This window comes from Oncorhynchus mykiss, chromosome 12, assembly GCF_057628025.1.
Source record: "Oncorhynchus mykiss isolate SJ-2025 chromosome 12, ASM5762802v1, whole genome shotgun sequence".
Classification (NCBI taxonomy): domain Eukaryota; kingdom Metazoa; phylum Chordata; class Actinopteri; order Salmoniformes; family Salmonidae; genus Oncorhynchus; species Oncorhynchus mykiss.
The window spans coordinates 40,240,151-40,254,191 of NC_143033.1; the positions used below are offsets into that span (position 1 = coordinate 40,240,151).

At 43.0% G+C, this 14,041-nt stretch overlaps 1 protein-coding gene across 2 annotated transcripts in view; it reads right to left on the minus strand.

Moving 5' to 3' along the window:
* Positions 1-14,041, minus strand: part of ddx10 (DEAD-box helicase 10) — a 68,818-nt gene that overhangs the window by 36,965 nt on the left and 17,812 nt on the right. For both annotated transcript variants that reach the window (XM_036937557.2, XM_036937556.2), the window contains exons 11-13: positions 6,065-6,152; positions 4,535-4,623; positions 3,815-4,175 (exon numbers count right to left, since the gene is read on the minus strand). In XM_036937557.2, coding sequence (XP_036793452.2) covers positions 3,815-4,175; positions 4,535-4,623; positions 6,065-6,152 — 538 coding nt within the window. The remainder of the gene's footprint in view (positions 1-3,814; positions 4,176-4,534; positions 4,624-6,064; positions 6,153-14,041) is intronic.

Consider the following 14,041-nt stretch of genomic DNA (forward strand, 5'->3'; position numbering starts at 1 on the left):
AGGGGTCTGAATACTTTACGAATGTACTGTATATTCCATTTTGTTGCAGCTAGAGCAATATCTCTCCGTCCATTTTAGCAGCAGGCTACACGGAGAATGGAACAGCTGTATAGAGGAAACGGGCTGAGTTGAACAACATGGAATATGTTGCGGATATATTTCGGAATGACAATTTCATGTGCACAACATCTAAGACCTGCACCACTATACTGAGAGTGTTTCTGTTTCTGAAGGACCTATTTGGGTGTTGTTGGAGCATGTGTTCATGTTTTTTCAGAACTGCCATAATGTGCAAAGAAGGTTGAGGAAGTGAATTGCTGGTTGGGGTAAGGCATAAATTAGTAGCGTATTAATATGCTCTATACCTTGTGCCAGAATATCGCAGACATTTGAGTCATTTACATTATTGATCTTTTAAAAGATGCACTATGTAGGAATCATTCCGTCATTTCCTGGTTGCTAAAATTCTAATTGTTCTCCTAATTTTAGTTTGTGTGACGAAAAAAACTATAGTGTAAAGAATCATTGTACCATGTAAACCACTGTGAAATATCTATCCAAACCAAAAATATAGTATTTACAGCTGTTTGAAGCTGTAGAACAAAACCGAAAGTAAAAGACGCAAAAACAAAACTTAAGAACTGGGAGCATAGAAATAGTACATATAGAACAGATCTACCGCTTCTTCGACTTGCTTTCAATGGTAAATGACAGATATGAAATATTTCCATGTGAATTTGGTCAGGTCGCCCAAAAAGCGCCATATTGCAGCTTTAAAACGTGTCAAGTGACAATGTCAATTCAACCAATAATTATTGAAAACATCTCTACCTGAAGGAGCTTCCCAACCCCACTAGGACAGGATCAGGCCAGAAGACAGTAGTGAGGGGTCTTTCTGTTTCACTGGGTAAAATGACAATCTCAGAGGTAACAGAGCGGAACAGACCCTGCCGGCCGGATTGAAAAGCTGGGGTGACAAGGGTGAGGTCATCCGGATCTCTATAGAGAAGGCGATAAAAGCACTCCCAAAATAGAGTCCAGACAGCGATCGTGACAGTGGGACAACTTAATTACTGTCACATGCTGGGGGTAAAGTATATGGTCTTTCTCAGAGTTTGTGTTAACTCTGAAAGTTTCCCAGTCTCTTTGATATTCATCAACTCTTATGTGGAACGGTAACTTATTCAGGTCAAGAAATCCCTATACTATAAACCATTCATTTCATATAAAAATGGCCCAAAAATAATTGTTTTACTGTTAATGATCTAACGTAAATGTGGCCATTTCACTCAATAGACAGTGTACAAAACATTAACACCTGCTCGCTCCATGATATAGACTGACCAGGTGAATGATAAGCCCTTATTGATGTCACTTGTTAAATCTACTTCAAGCCCTGTAGATGAAGGGGAGGAGAAGGTTTAAAGAAGGATTTTTAAGCCTAGAGACAATTGAGACATGGATTGTGTGTGTGCCATTCAGAGGGTGAATGGGAAAGAAAAGATTTAAGTGTCTTTGAACAGGGTTTGGTAGTAGGTGCCAGGCGCACCAGTTGTGTCAAGAACTGCAAGCCTGCTGGGTTTTTCACACTCAACAGTTTCCCATGTGTATCAAGAATGGTCCACCACCCAAAGGACATCCAAGGCAACTTGACACAACTGTGGGAAGTATTGGAGTCAACACGGGCCAGCATCCCTGTAGAACACGTTCAACACCTTGTAGAGTCTATCCTCTGACAAACTAAGGCTGTTCTGAGGGCAAAGAGGGGGGCTGCAACTCAATATTAGGAAGGTGTTCATAATGTTTTGAAGGGCAAAAAATAAAAATAAAGGATTCTCACCCCATTTAAAGAGAGTGATTCATGTCGGACTAGATGGAAAGCCAGCACTCCGCAGCCTCCCACACTCCAGCTGAAGGCACAGTAGATGTGACCCCAGCCACCTACAGCATATTCATAGCCCACTGCAGAGGAGTCAATGAAATAGCTAGCCTGGGCTAGCTAAACTCACCCTGACCTCTGTTCAAACACCTCTTCTCCAAACCGTTTCTACCCTACAGCGGCCTTTTTTTAAGGGAAAACTAGGATGTTTTATTTTCAACTTCACATGGGAGCTAGCCCAATTTGTTTGTCCCAAGGTGCACAGAAACTAAATATAAGACGAGAAAAAGCTTGGAAGGACCTATTTCGAATCAGTTGACACCAATTCCAGAGAAAGGAGCAGAAAGTTTACACTGAGTCACACTAGTTGTGTGCAGGGGTTTAAGAGCTGTAGCTGCCTGACTCCTCACTTAACAATAAAGACGAGTGCAACAGACAGATTTGTCTCAGCCATTGAATTAGATTAGAAGCTCATCACCCAAACCAGCGTTATTACTGTGATGAGGTCACCACTTCAGCATCTACATCCCCTGTTAAGGAACGTACACGTAGGTGGGAACGGGGCGCAAACAGTGATTTAGAGGTTCTCTCTCCAGCAGAGAGGAACCATCTGCCCTAAATGAAATCTGACATCGATGAGTATGCCAGGTATGCGTGTAGTGATTGAGGCTCCTGGAACATGTTGTTCCCAACTTTTATAGAAACAAAGTGAACTCTACAGAAACACAGAGCAAAGCCAGGCTAAAGCGCAGGATTATATTTACATTTGTATAGTCTTTTTTTGCTCATCTTTATCAAGGGTGCCAGTAATTTCGGTCATAACTGTATATGAGACAAAGGCATTGCAAGTTGGCAACTCAGTAGAAAACAGATGGTTGGAGATGGAACTGAACCGCTTGTCCAACTGGAGACGAAACATATGCATGTAAACAAAGTGCACCTAGGCTAGGCATGTATATAGCCATCTGGGTTTCCACAAATTGGCCATTTTGGCAGTTTCCAGAACCATTTTTCTACCTGAAATTGGCCGTGACTGTAAACAGATGCTTGTTGTGCTTGACTGTAGAGACGAATATGTCTCTGTTGGCAGCGTGGCTCCTGACTGAGCTCCGACAGCTTTGATTGTGGTTGCTCACTTATTTGGGCATGCTAATTCTACCTTTTCCCGCTTGCATTGTTCACACACACAGACGCCGCTGCTTTTCCAGAATTAGGCAGAAAAGCACACACAGCAACACATCTAAGTCGAACAAAAGCCCCAATGGCTTGTTTAACATCTATGGAGGGTTTATATATACTATGTTGAACAACATGGAGTAATTGCATTTAGCAAAAAAAAATTAAAGGCACAGTGCAGTCAAAAACATGATTTTCATGAGATCGAAGTGTGGATATATACAGTCTAAGTTGGAATACTGTGAAAATGATAAGGCACTTTTAGTGTAAGTGCTGTTTGAAAAGAAAATCTGAAATTTCACAGTATTCCAACTTAAGAGTTTTTGCCTGACATCCCCAGGCAGTAAATGAGTCAATAGATCAATAAGAAAGAGTTCCAAACCTCTGCCAATAAGAGCTAGTTTTCCCCTCCCTGCTTGAGAAATTGCTCTTTGCTAAAAAGCTATATTTGATTTAATATTGAGATAAAAACTGCTGCATTGGACCTTTAAATAAGTAAATGCAACTTGCGTAATGCGTTAAGTGGACACCAGTGTTTCCTAATCATGGTCCTGGAAATCCAAAGGGATTCATATTTAGTTTTTTGTGCCCAAGCACTACACACCTGATTCCACTAATCAAAAGGTTTGATGAGTTGATTAGTGGAATCAGGTGTGTAGAGCCATGGCAAGAACCTGCACCCCTTTGGGTCCCCAGGTCCAGAATTAAGAGACACTGGTGTCCACAGAACTGGCACCACCACAGGCAGGAGCACCTCACCTCATCATCCTGGTCAACTTCCTCCAGACTGAAGACATCTTTTCTCTTCACTGTGAGCAGGTCCAAGTCCCTCATATCTTCATCCTCCTCGGTTTCATCTTCCCCGAAGATGAGACCCTTAGGACCGGGCTGTACCTTTTCCTCATCCTCCTCCTCATCATCTTCCTCATCTGAGCTTTGGGATTCTTGAGCTTCGGACTTGAGCCCGTCTCCTCTGAGCTGAGCCTTGAAGCTCTTTAGTTCCTTCTCCTCCTCATGCGGGGCCACATCTCCCAGCCCGCCACTCTGTCCAGGGTCTGCTCTCTGCTTCTGGACTTTGTTGAGAAAACGCACCCTTGGAGCAACAGCGAGGCCCAGAGAACTAGCAAAAGTACCAAAAGGGAAGAATGACATCAAGTTGGAATTTTACTGAAATGTATGGTTCATCATGGTCTAAAAAGGCTAAAATAGCTAGCAGTGGCTAAAGCTAAGCTACTCTATGCTTGAATGAGGGGATGACACAGCTTCTTCTAATGATGCCCCACACCATATTCTCTGTTAAGGCCTTGTGGATAATGATGTCCAAGTCCCCTCACATGCACAACAAACAGGCATATTGTGGCCTGGTTGACATTCTTTCGGGATTGGGAAGCCCTAAACAACTGGAGCAGATCTAAGGAAAACGCTCCACCGCTAGGAGACAGATTAGTGGTCAAAATGGCCCGTGTCCCTTCTACTCACGCTGCATACTCCTGGAGCTTGAGCTGGAACACATCAAAGACGTCTTTGTTTTTCATGAGGTAGACGGAGCGCAGGTAGGAGACGAAACACTGCACAGAGAAAGAGGGAGAGAGTGGTGGGGGGGGGGGGGGGGGTGAGCGATATCGACAACTGCCATCTCCTTGAACAGCCAGCCGAGGGAGGCGATGAATCACATGGGATGGTGCAAGATGGTGATAAGGGACCCTCTTCAAGTGGGCTCTCTCCTCAGGAGAAATGTGTTGCCTGTTTCAAATTATTTGTTCTTTTTTTCCTCTTGTTTTTAGTGCTACATTGATATTGATTACAGCACTGCTGGGTTTGGAGCTGGCAAGAAATTAATACTGCGGTACTTGTGCACATACATTACAAACGTGAAATTATGATTAAACAATCTGTTGACGCATGAAATGGCAAAAAGTGGGTATAACAATTGCACCGTCTAGGCAACGAGGGTGTTAATGACAGAGCCAAAAACACACAAAAATAACATGTGTAATTTCCATTTTCAATCACATTTTAGTTACTTAGTCAGAAGTGTAAATAATGCAGTATGTAAATGCAGTCCATTACAGGTTGGGCATGTTGTCCAAAAATCTACCGGCCTAACAAAATTTCTACTGGCCCGGACATGGTGTCCTTTTTAAATGCATTGGGGTCATCCAGGGCCTATAGGTTGGCATGCGCCCTCTCTATATTCAGCTATTAAGCTACATTTGATTCCTATGATATGTATTAAAAAAACGAATAATTTAGAAATTAGTCTTTATTCTTTAGAATAGCATTTTTATTAATTGCATTCATTTTTTGTTTGTAAATTATGTCATTTTAAGAAGGAAAAACAATCTCAAAATCAGACGCTGCGCCCCTTTAAGACAATTGTGTTCCAAAAGAGATGTTGACCTGGCTACAGTTGGCTAGCCAAGACAAACGCTAGATGTCTTTTTGTAGCTTTCTTTGTGCAGATTATCAACAGTAGCCAGCATATTTCTAGTATGTTCACTATTGAAGGTTTACTTCTGTAAATCGCTTTCCCTAGCTCAAAATACAATCAGCTCAGTGAGTGAGTAGCTTCTTTTTGCTCCTGACAGCGTGTGCTATGTGAAGGCATCAACTCATGTACTGCTCGAGTAGCTGCGACGCGTGGGCGCGTGGTGGTGCTTAAATGAAAGGCCAATCATATTACTCAAATGTAAATACATTTCCGTGCGTAGTCTTCAAAATGGTAGACTAAAACAGAGGAGGCAAACGTTGAACTGGAATGCAAAAACGCACACAGAAGTTGACAAGATCCACTGGCACGACATGTTTTTACTGTCCCCGGGCCAGTGGGCCATCGTTAATGTCGGACCCTGCATTATCATCCCGGTGACAACTCTGGATGTTATGGGTGTAAGCACTATGGCTGAAAATAACTCCTGTCCTGGAAAGCTAATGGCTTGACCCCTGATCCATCCCAATCCTGTAATGGTCTCGCCCCCCCTGCCCTTAACCCCCTCCCAGGATACTGACCCTCTGAGCTCGCTCCTTCTGTTCCTTCTCCTGGGCCAGGAAAGCCTCCAGCTTCTGCTGCACGCTCGTCAGCTTCTCTGGGTTCACCCTGGCAACAAGAAATTCAAAAAAAGGTCACAGATGCATGGACACGCTCATGGAAAAAACTATTTTTTAAACCCCCCCTCCCCACACAGGTTATTAGTGGTCCGTAACAAAACTTGCCATTCATATCAAAAGGTCATATATTTGCACACGTGATGAGCCTGAAAACAGTTGCCCTATCATCATTATCATATTGGACAAGAGATCATTTCAGCCCCCCAAAAACAGTCAAAGCTATTTAGGTCACAGCATGTCATATCTAGCATTATCTCCTTCGTTGAAAAAGCTAGCCCAGCTAAGTCCATTTGTAGCACTGTGATGGATGGACTTCTTCTCTGTCAAGGTCTAGTGGCCCTCTGTGCCAGGCAGCTTTGCGTGAGAGAAGGGGCACATCTAAAATGTCAATTTTCCTCTCCATTGCCCACCTCAGTGTCACAGAGGCAACAGGAGACTGAAGGGGAATCGTATAGTGGGGATGACATGGAAATGAGCAACTGTCCCCCTAACTGTCCAATGACAACATTAACAACCAGTCAGGCTGAAATAAGGATGTTCTTTGTTTTGAGGTAAAAACCAGGGCTGCATTCCAATTCCCTACCCCTTAGCTAAAAGTGTGTACTTGCTCACTACACTTGTTCCCTCCCCTAATAGATTTAGAAGCCATTGGTTGGGTGTTAGCATAAACCAGAGTGAGTTCCCACAATATTTATTACACCAGTCCATCAATGAGGGGGAGTGAATGAGTGCCAACTTCGGGGAAAATTAAATCAACCCGTCTAGAGCATATTAGCTGTCAGGTCTTTTGGAAGTCAGGGAGAGTTCATAAAAAAGACACTCGTAGGTTAATTGGGGGGCACTCACTATTGTCCATCTTTCAGAGTACGGCTGCACAATGCACTTCCCTCTCCAGAATGCACTCTCTCCAGCCATTTTGTGCACATTCATTGTTTCGTAACTTCATTGTGTAAGTTGTTTGATTGTTAGTGTCTATCAATTCCCTATTACATATATCACCAGTAGTACATTTACTGTTAATTCCTATAAATTCTAATCTACAAAATGTTTGTTTGGTTACGGTAATGTGTTAATGCGTTCAATATAATATTATTCCAGTCTTTTATCGTTCTCATTGTCAGAGTGGACAATGTCATGATACTTATTATGGCATTATTAAAGATATTGATATAGGTTTGACTACAGTGTCGACAATGGAGTAGTCAATGCTGTTTTCTGTGTAGCTAAGACCAAGTTTAACACCTGCTTAATTCTTTAATCATACCTGTATGTCATGGGTGCCTGACTTTGAATAAAAGTGGTGGTTCACACACTGTTGGGGGGGTCTGGAGATCCAGTTTTTCTGACTAGAATACTAATCTACCGCCTTCCCTCAAAGTCCCACCCACAGTGATTGATTGACGTCTGAAATCCTACCAACGCTTTGACACAAACATCCTGCCCCCTCCACAGTGATTGATTGACAGGTCAAACTGTTAAAGGGATGGTTCACCCAAATTACAAAATGACGCTGTTTTCCTTACCTAACTGTCCACAGCAGCTGAGACAATTAAATACATCATTTCAAGAAACAAACAGAATTTGAATGACTGAAAATGCATGAATTCAAAGGTCATGACTTTCTACTCAATACCACAACTCAGTACCAATCTGGGAGGTAAAGTCAGTCAAGTCCTCAATAATTTAGCTTTGTCTTTTGGATGGCATCAAGGCATAATAATGTACTAGAGGCCACCAAAATAGAGCTTGTTCGTCAACAAACAAACAAAATTCTCAAACCCCTCAGCCCGGAACTCCCTCGCTGGCTACTTTTTCTATTTGGCTGGTGGAAAACACTGCTATAGGGCTAGGTTACAGGAAACCTACAGAAGGCTTGGTTTGTAATAATATGAAACAGAAACCAAGCAATTTTTACAGGAAAATAAGTTCTAAATACAAGGTTTACCAGCATCATCTCATCTCTCGATGATGAGCATACGGACATGTAGCCTAAACTGACATTTTTTAGACGGCTAAAATGATGTAGGCCTAACTTCGGGTTGACCCCCCTCCATTTAGTTGACTAAATGTTTGGTCGATAGGCTGTTGGTTTTTCATAAACGGCTACTGCTTTGGACCCAACACTGGTTGTGAGAGTATTTCTTAGGCCTACAGTAATGTGTGAAGATAATGTGTCTTGGGTATAAATGTTAAATGTTGAGTCAAGAAGGGGAGTGTGGCTTAGATGCACAAGTCACGCGGTTCAGGAATGCGTTCTCTCCCGCCAATTGGTGCGCATTCAGTAGTAAATCTCCAGTAGTAAATTTACCATTCATTCCCATCATTTCTAATCTACAATGTTTCTTTGGTTATGCTTACTTATGTTAATGCATTACATGTATTATTACAGTCGTTCTCATTGTCGGAGTGGACACGTTGTTCACAGAGCTCACAACCTGTGTTACACTTGTGAGAAAAGGTCTTGATTCTCATGATCAGAGATCTTTAGGTTCCTTTGGCAGGTGACCAAAAGGTCACTGACAGAGCTTCAGAGTTCCTCTGTTGGGATGGGAGAACCTTCCAGACGGACAACCATCTCTGCAGCACACCAGGCAGAAGCCACTCCTCAGTAAAAGGCACAACAAACCGCTTGAGGTTGGCCAAAAGGAAATTAAAGGACTCTCAGACCACGAGAAACAAGATTATGATGAAACCAAGATTGGCTATTATTTTCTTTCAATTATCGAGTTCAATCAGCTTTGCGCTAAACTGAGTGAGCTCAGCTATGAATGGTCCTGGCTCACCAACAACAACATAAAAGTCAAAGGAAACCCGTTTGGATTTGGCTTCAGACCAATTACATCACAAGCCAAACGTCATTATTGACGGAAAAAAACAAATTGTTGAGTCTCATAGTGTTGTTGTCCTCCAGTGGCTAGAATCATCCCTTTCATAAATTAGCCATGGATGGAGATAGGGATTTGGACTTGAGGTTTTACGTACTGGCCAATGATTATAAATTCATACATTGTACCCCTGGCCTGAGAGGATGGAGGTTCAATGTGTAGCATGATAATGTTAACTAGCTGGCCTGGTGTATTGTTGCCCCTGAAAGGAAGTTAAACTAGAGAAAGTATTTTAGACAGATAAACTAGGACAACAAAAACTAAAAGCGCGTACTGTATGACAGTCAGAAACCGCTTGGGCTTCCGAGTGGTGCAGCGATCTAAGGCACCAATTCCAGGCTGTATCACAGCTGGCCGTGATCGGGAGTCCCATAGGGCAGCGCAAAATAGGCCCAGCGTCGTTTGGGTTAGGGTTTGGCCGGGGTAGGCCGTCTTTGTAAATAAGAATTTGTTAGTAACTTTTATTTTTTTTATTTCAACTTTATTTAACCGGGTAGGCTAGTTGAGAACAAGTTCTCATTTACAACTGCGACCTAGCCAAGATAAAGCAAAGCAGTTCGAAACACATACAACAGCACAAAGTTACACATGGAATAAACAAATATGCAGTTAATAATACAGTAGAAAAAGTTTATATACAGTGTGTGCAAATGAGGTAAGGCAATAAATAGGCCATGGTGGCGAGGTAATAACGATATAGCAATTAAACACTGGAGAGATTGATGTCCAGAAGAAGAATGTGCAAGTAAAGATACTGTGGTGCAAAGGAGCAAAATAAATAAATACAGTATGGGGATGAGGTAGTTTGGTGGGGTATTTATAGATGGGCTATGTACAGGTGCAATGATCTGTGATCTGCTCTGACAGCTCACAACCGACTTGCCTAGTTAAAAAAAAGGTTGAATAAAAAAATCAATTAAAACAGGGGAGGATGGCACTGGCGTTTCTCTACAAGTAGGGTGAGTCAACATGTATTTTTCTACTACAGAAATCAGTACCATGGACAGCCACATCATATTTAGCTTATGTTGATTGGACTAAATAGTTTTTGCCATCTTTTAGTTGTCACTGTATTAGACTAAGCATAGATGTTTAAGATGATGTTGAAATGGTGCTGGAATAGTGGAGGCAGCTCCTGTTTTCTATGTGACCTGCAGTAACTCTCCGTGGTTTGAAATCAATAGTTGTTTAGTTGTCTAAAAAAAAACATTGGAAACATTACTTTGCTTGACCATGCTGTAGGTCTTGTAACTGTTTGTTACATGCAATATGATTTGTGGACTCCCACGGACAGATGTTGCTCTCCAGTTTTGTGATGAAACAAAGGTGTGGTTGAACATATTATTTTCTCGGCCTTTGCATATACAGTGCGGAGAACAAGTATTTGATAACCTGCAAAATCGGCAGTGTTTCCTACTTACAAAGCATGTACGGTCTGTCATTTTTATCATAGGTACACTTCAACTGTGAGAGACGGAATCTAAAACAAAAATCAAGAAAATCACATTGTATGATTAAGTAATTAATTTGCCTTTTATTGCATGACATAAGTATTTGATCACCTACCAATCAGTAAGAATTCCGGCTCTCACAGACCTGTTCGTTTTTCTTTAACTTTTTATGGCTGCAGGGGCAGTATTGAGTAGCTTGGATGAAAAGGTGCCCATTGTAAACAGCCAGCTCCTCAGTCTCAGTTGCTAATATATGCATATTAGTAGTAGTATTGGATAGAAAACACTCTGAAGTTTCCAAAACTGTCAAAATATTGTATGTGAGTATAACAGAACATTAGAGGCGAAACCCTGAGGAAAATCAAAACAGGAAGTGGCTTCTATTTTGAAAACTCCATGTTCCATAGCCTCCCGTTGCTGGATTTAAAGGGATATGAACCAGATTCCTTTTCCTATCGCTTCCTCAAGGTGTCAACAGTCTTCAGACACAGTTAAAGGCTTTTATTTTGAAAAATGAGCCAGAACGATAACATCGCATCAAGTGGTCACATGAGTTTTGCTCACGCAATAGAGTTTGGATAGGTATTGCTTTTCCCTCTCCTACTGTGAAAGACATTTGCGGTTGATATATTATCGATTATATATTTTTAAAACAACCTGAGGATTGATTATAAAAAAAAGTTTAACATGTTTCTGTGGACATTATGGAAACTATTTGGAATTTTTGTCTATGTTTTCATGACCGCTCTTTCCTGCGGATTTCTGAACATAACGCGCCAAACAAACTGGTATTTTGGATATAAAAATAATCTTAATGGAACAAAAGGAACATTTGTTGTGTAACAGAGTCTCGTGAGTGAAAACATCCGAAGATCAAAGGTAAACGATTAATTTGATTGCTTTTCTGATTTTCGTGACCAAGCTACCTGATGCTAAGTGTACTTAATGTTTTGTCGTGCGATCGATAAACTTACACAAACGCTTGGATTGCTTTCGCTGTAAAGCATAATTTCAAAATCAGACACGAAAGGTGGATTTACAAAAGGCTCAAATGTGTTTTCCTATAATGCACTTGTAATTCTAACTTCCGGCGCCGACAGAGATGGCCGCCTCGCTTCGCGTTCCTAGGAAACTATGCAGTTTTTTGTTTTTTTTACGTGTTATTTCTTACATTGGTACCCCAGGTCATCTTAGGTTTCATTACATACAGTCGAGAAGAACTACTGAACATAAGAGCAGCGTCAACTCACCATCAGTACGACCAAGAATATGACTTTCGCGAAGCGGATCCTGTGTTCTGCCTTTCACCCAGGACAACGGAATGGATCCCAGCCGGCGACCGAAAAAAACGACTTCGTAAAAGGGGGAAACGAAGCGGTCTTCTGGTCAGACTCCGGAGACGGGCACATCGTGCACCACTCCCTAGCATTCTTCTCGCCAATGTCCAGTCTCTTGACAACAAGGTTGATGAAATCCGAGCAAGGGTAGCATTACAGAGGGACATCAGAGACTGTAACTTTCTTTGCTTCACGGAAACATGGCTCACTGGAGAGACGCTATCGGAGTCGGTGCAGCCAGCTGGTTTCTCCACGCATCGCGCCGACAGAAACAAACATCTTTCTGGTAAGAAGAGGGGTGGGGGCGTATGCTTCATGGTTAACGTGATGTGGTGTGGCCACAACAACATACAGGAACTCAAGTCCTTCTGTTCACCAGATTTAGAATTCCTCACAATCAAATGTTGACTGCATTATCTACCAAGGGAATTCTCTTTGATTATAATCACAGCCGTATATATTCCCCCCCCCCCCAAGCAGACACATCGATGGCTCTGAACGAACTTTATTTGACTCTTTGCAAACTGGAATCCATATATCCGGAGGCTGCATTCATTGTAGCTGGGGATTTTAACAAGGCTAATCTGAAAACAAGACTCCCTAAATTGTATCAGCATATCGATTGTGCAACCAGGGCTGGAAAAACCTTGGATCATTGCTATTCTAACTTCCGTGACGCATATAAGGCCCTGCTCCGCTCTCCTTTCGGAAAAGCTGACCACGACTCCATTTTGTTGATCCCTGCCTACAGACAGAAACTAAAACGAGAAGCTCCCGCGCTGAGGTCTGTTCAACGCTGGTCCGACCAATCTGTTTCCACACTCCAAGACTGCTTCCATCACGTGGACTGGGATATGTTTCGTATTGCGTCAGACAACAACATTGACGAATACGCTGATTCGGTGAGCGAGTTCATTAGAACGTGCGTTGAAGATGTCATTCCCATAGCAACGATTAAAACATTCCCAAACCAGAAACCGTGGATTGATGGCAGCATTCGCGTGAAACTGAAAGCGCGAACCACTGCTTTTAATCAGGGCAAGGTGACCGGAAACATGACCGAATACAAACAGTGTAACTATTCCCTCCGCAAGGCAATCAAACAAGCTAAGCGTCAGTATAGAGACAAAGTAGAATCTCAATTCAACGGCTCAGACACAAGAGGTATGTGGCAGGGTCTACAGTCAATCACGGATTACAAAAAGAAAACCAGCCCCGTCACGGACCAGGATGTCTTGTTCCCAGGCAGACTAAATAACTTTTTTGCCCGCTTTGAGGACAATACAGTGCCACTGACACAGCCCGCAACTAAAACATGCGGACTATCCTTCACTGCAGCCGACGTGAGGAAAACATTTAAACGTGTCAACCCTCGCAAGGCTGCAGGCCCAGACGGCATCCCCAGCCGCGCCCTCAGAGCATGCGCAGACCAGCTGGCTGGTGTGTTTACGGACATATTCAATCAATCCCTATCCCAGTCTGTTGTTCCCACATGCTTCAAGAGGGCCACCATTGTTCCTGTTCCCAGTGAGTAGCACTCACTTCCGTCATCATGAAGTGCTTTGAGAGACTAGTCAAGGACCATATCACCTCCACCCTACCTGACACCCTAGACCCACTCCAATTTGCTTACCGCCCAAATAGGTCCACAGACGATGCAATCTCAACCACACTGCACACTGCCCTAACCCATCTGGACAAGAGGAATACCTATGTGAGAATGCTGTTCATCGACTACAGCTCGGCATTTAACACCATAGTGCACTCCAAGCTCGTCATCAAGCTCGAGACCCTGGGTCTCGACCCCGCCCTGTGCAACTGGGTACTGGACTTCCTGACGGGCCACCCCCAGGTGGTGAGGGTAGGCAACAACATCTCCACCCCGCTGATCCTCAACACTGGGGCCCCACAAGGGTACGTTCTGAGCCCTCTCCTGTACTCCCTGTTCACCCACGACTGCGTGGCCACGCACGCCTCCAACTCAATCATCAAGTTTGCGGACGACACAACAGTGGTAGGCTTGATTACCAACAACGACGAGACGGCCTACAGGGAGGAGGTGAGGGCCCTCGGAGTGTGGTGTCAGGAAAATAACCTCACACTCAACGTCAACAAAACTAAGGAGATGATTGTGGACTTCAGGAAACAGCGGAGGGAACACCCCCCTATCCACGTCGATGGAACAGTAGTGGAGAGGGTAGTAAG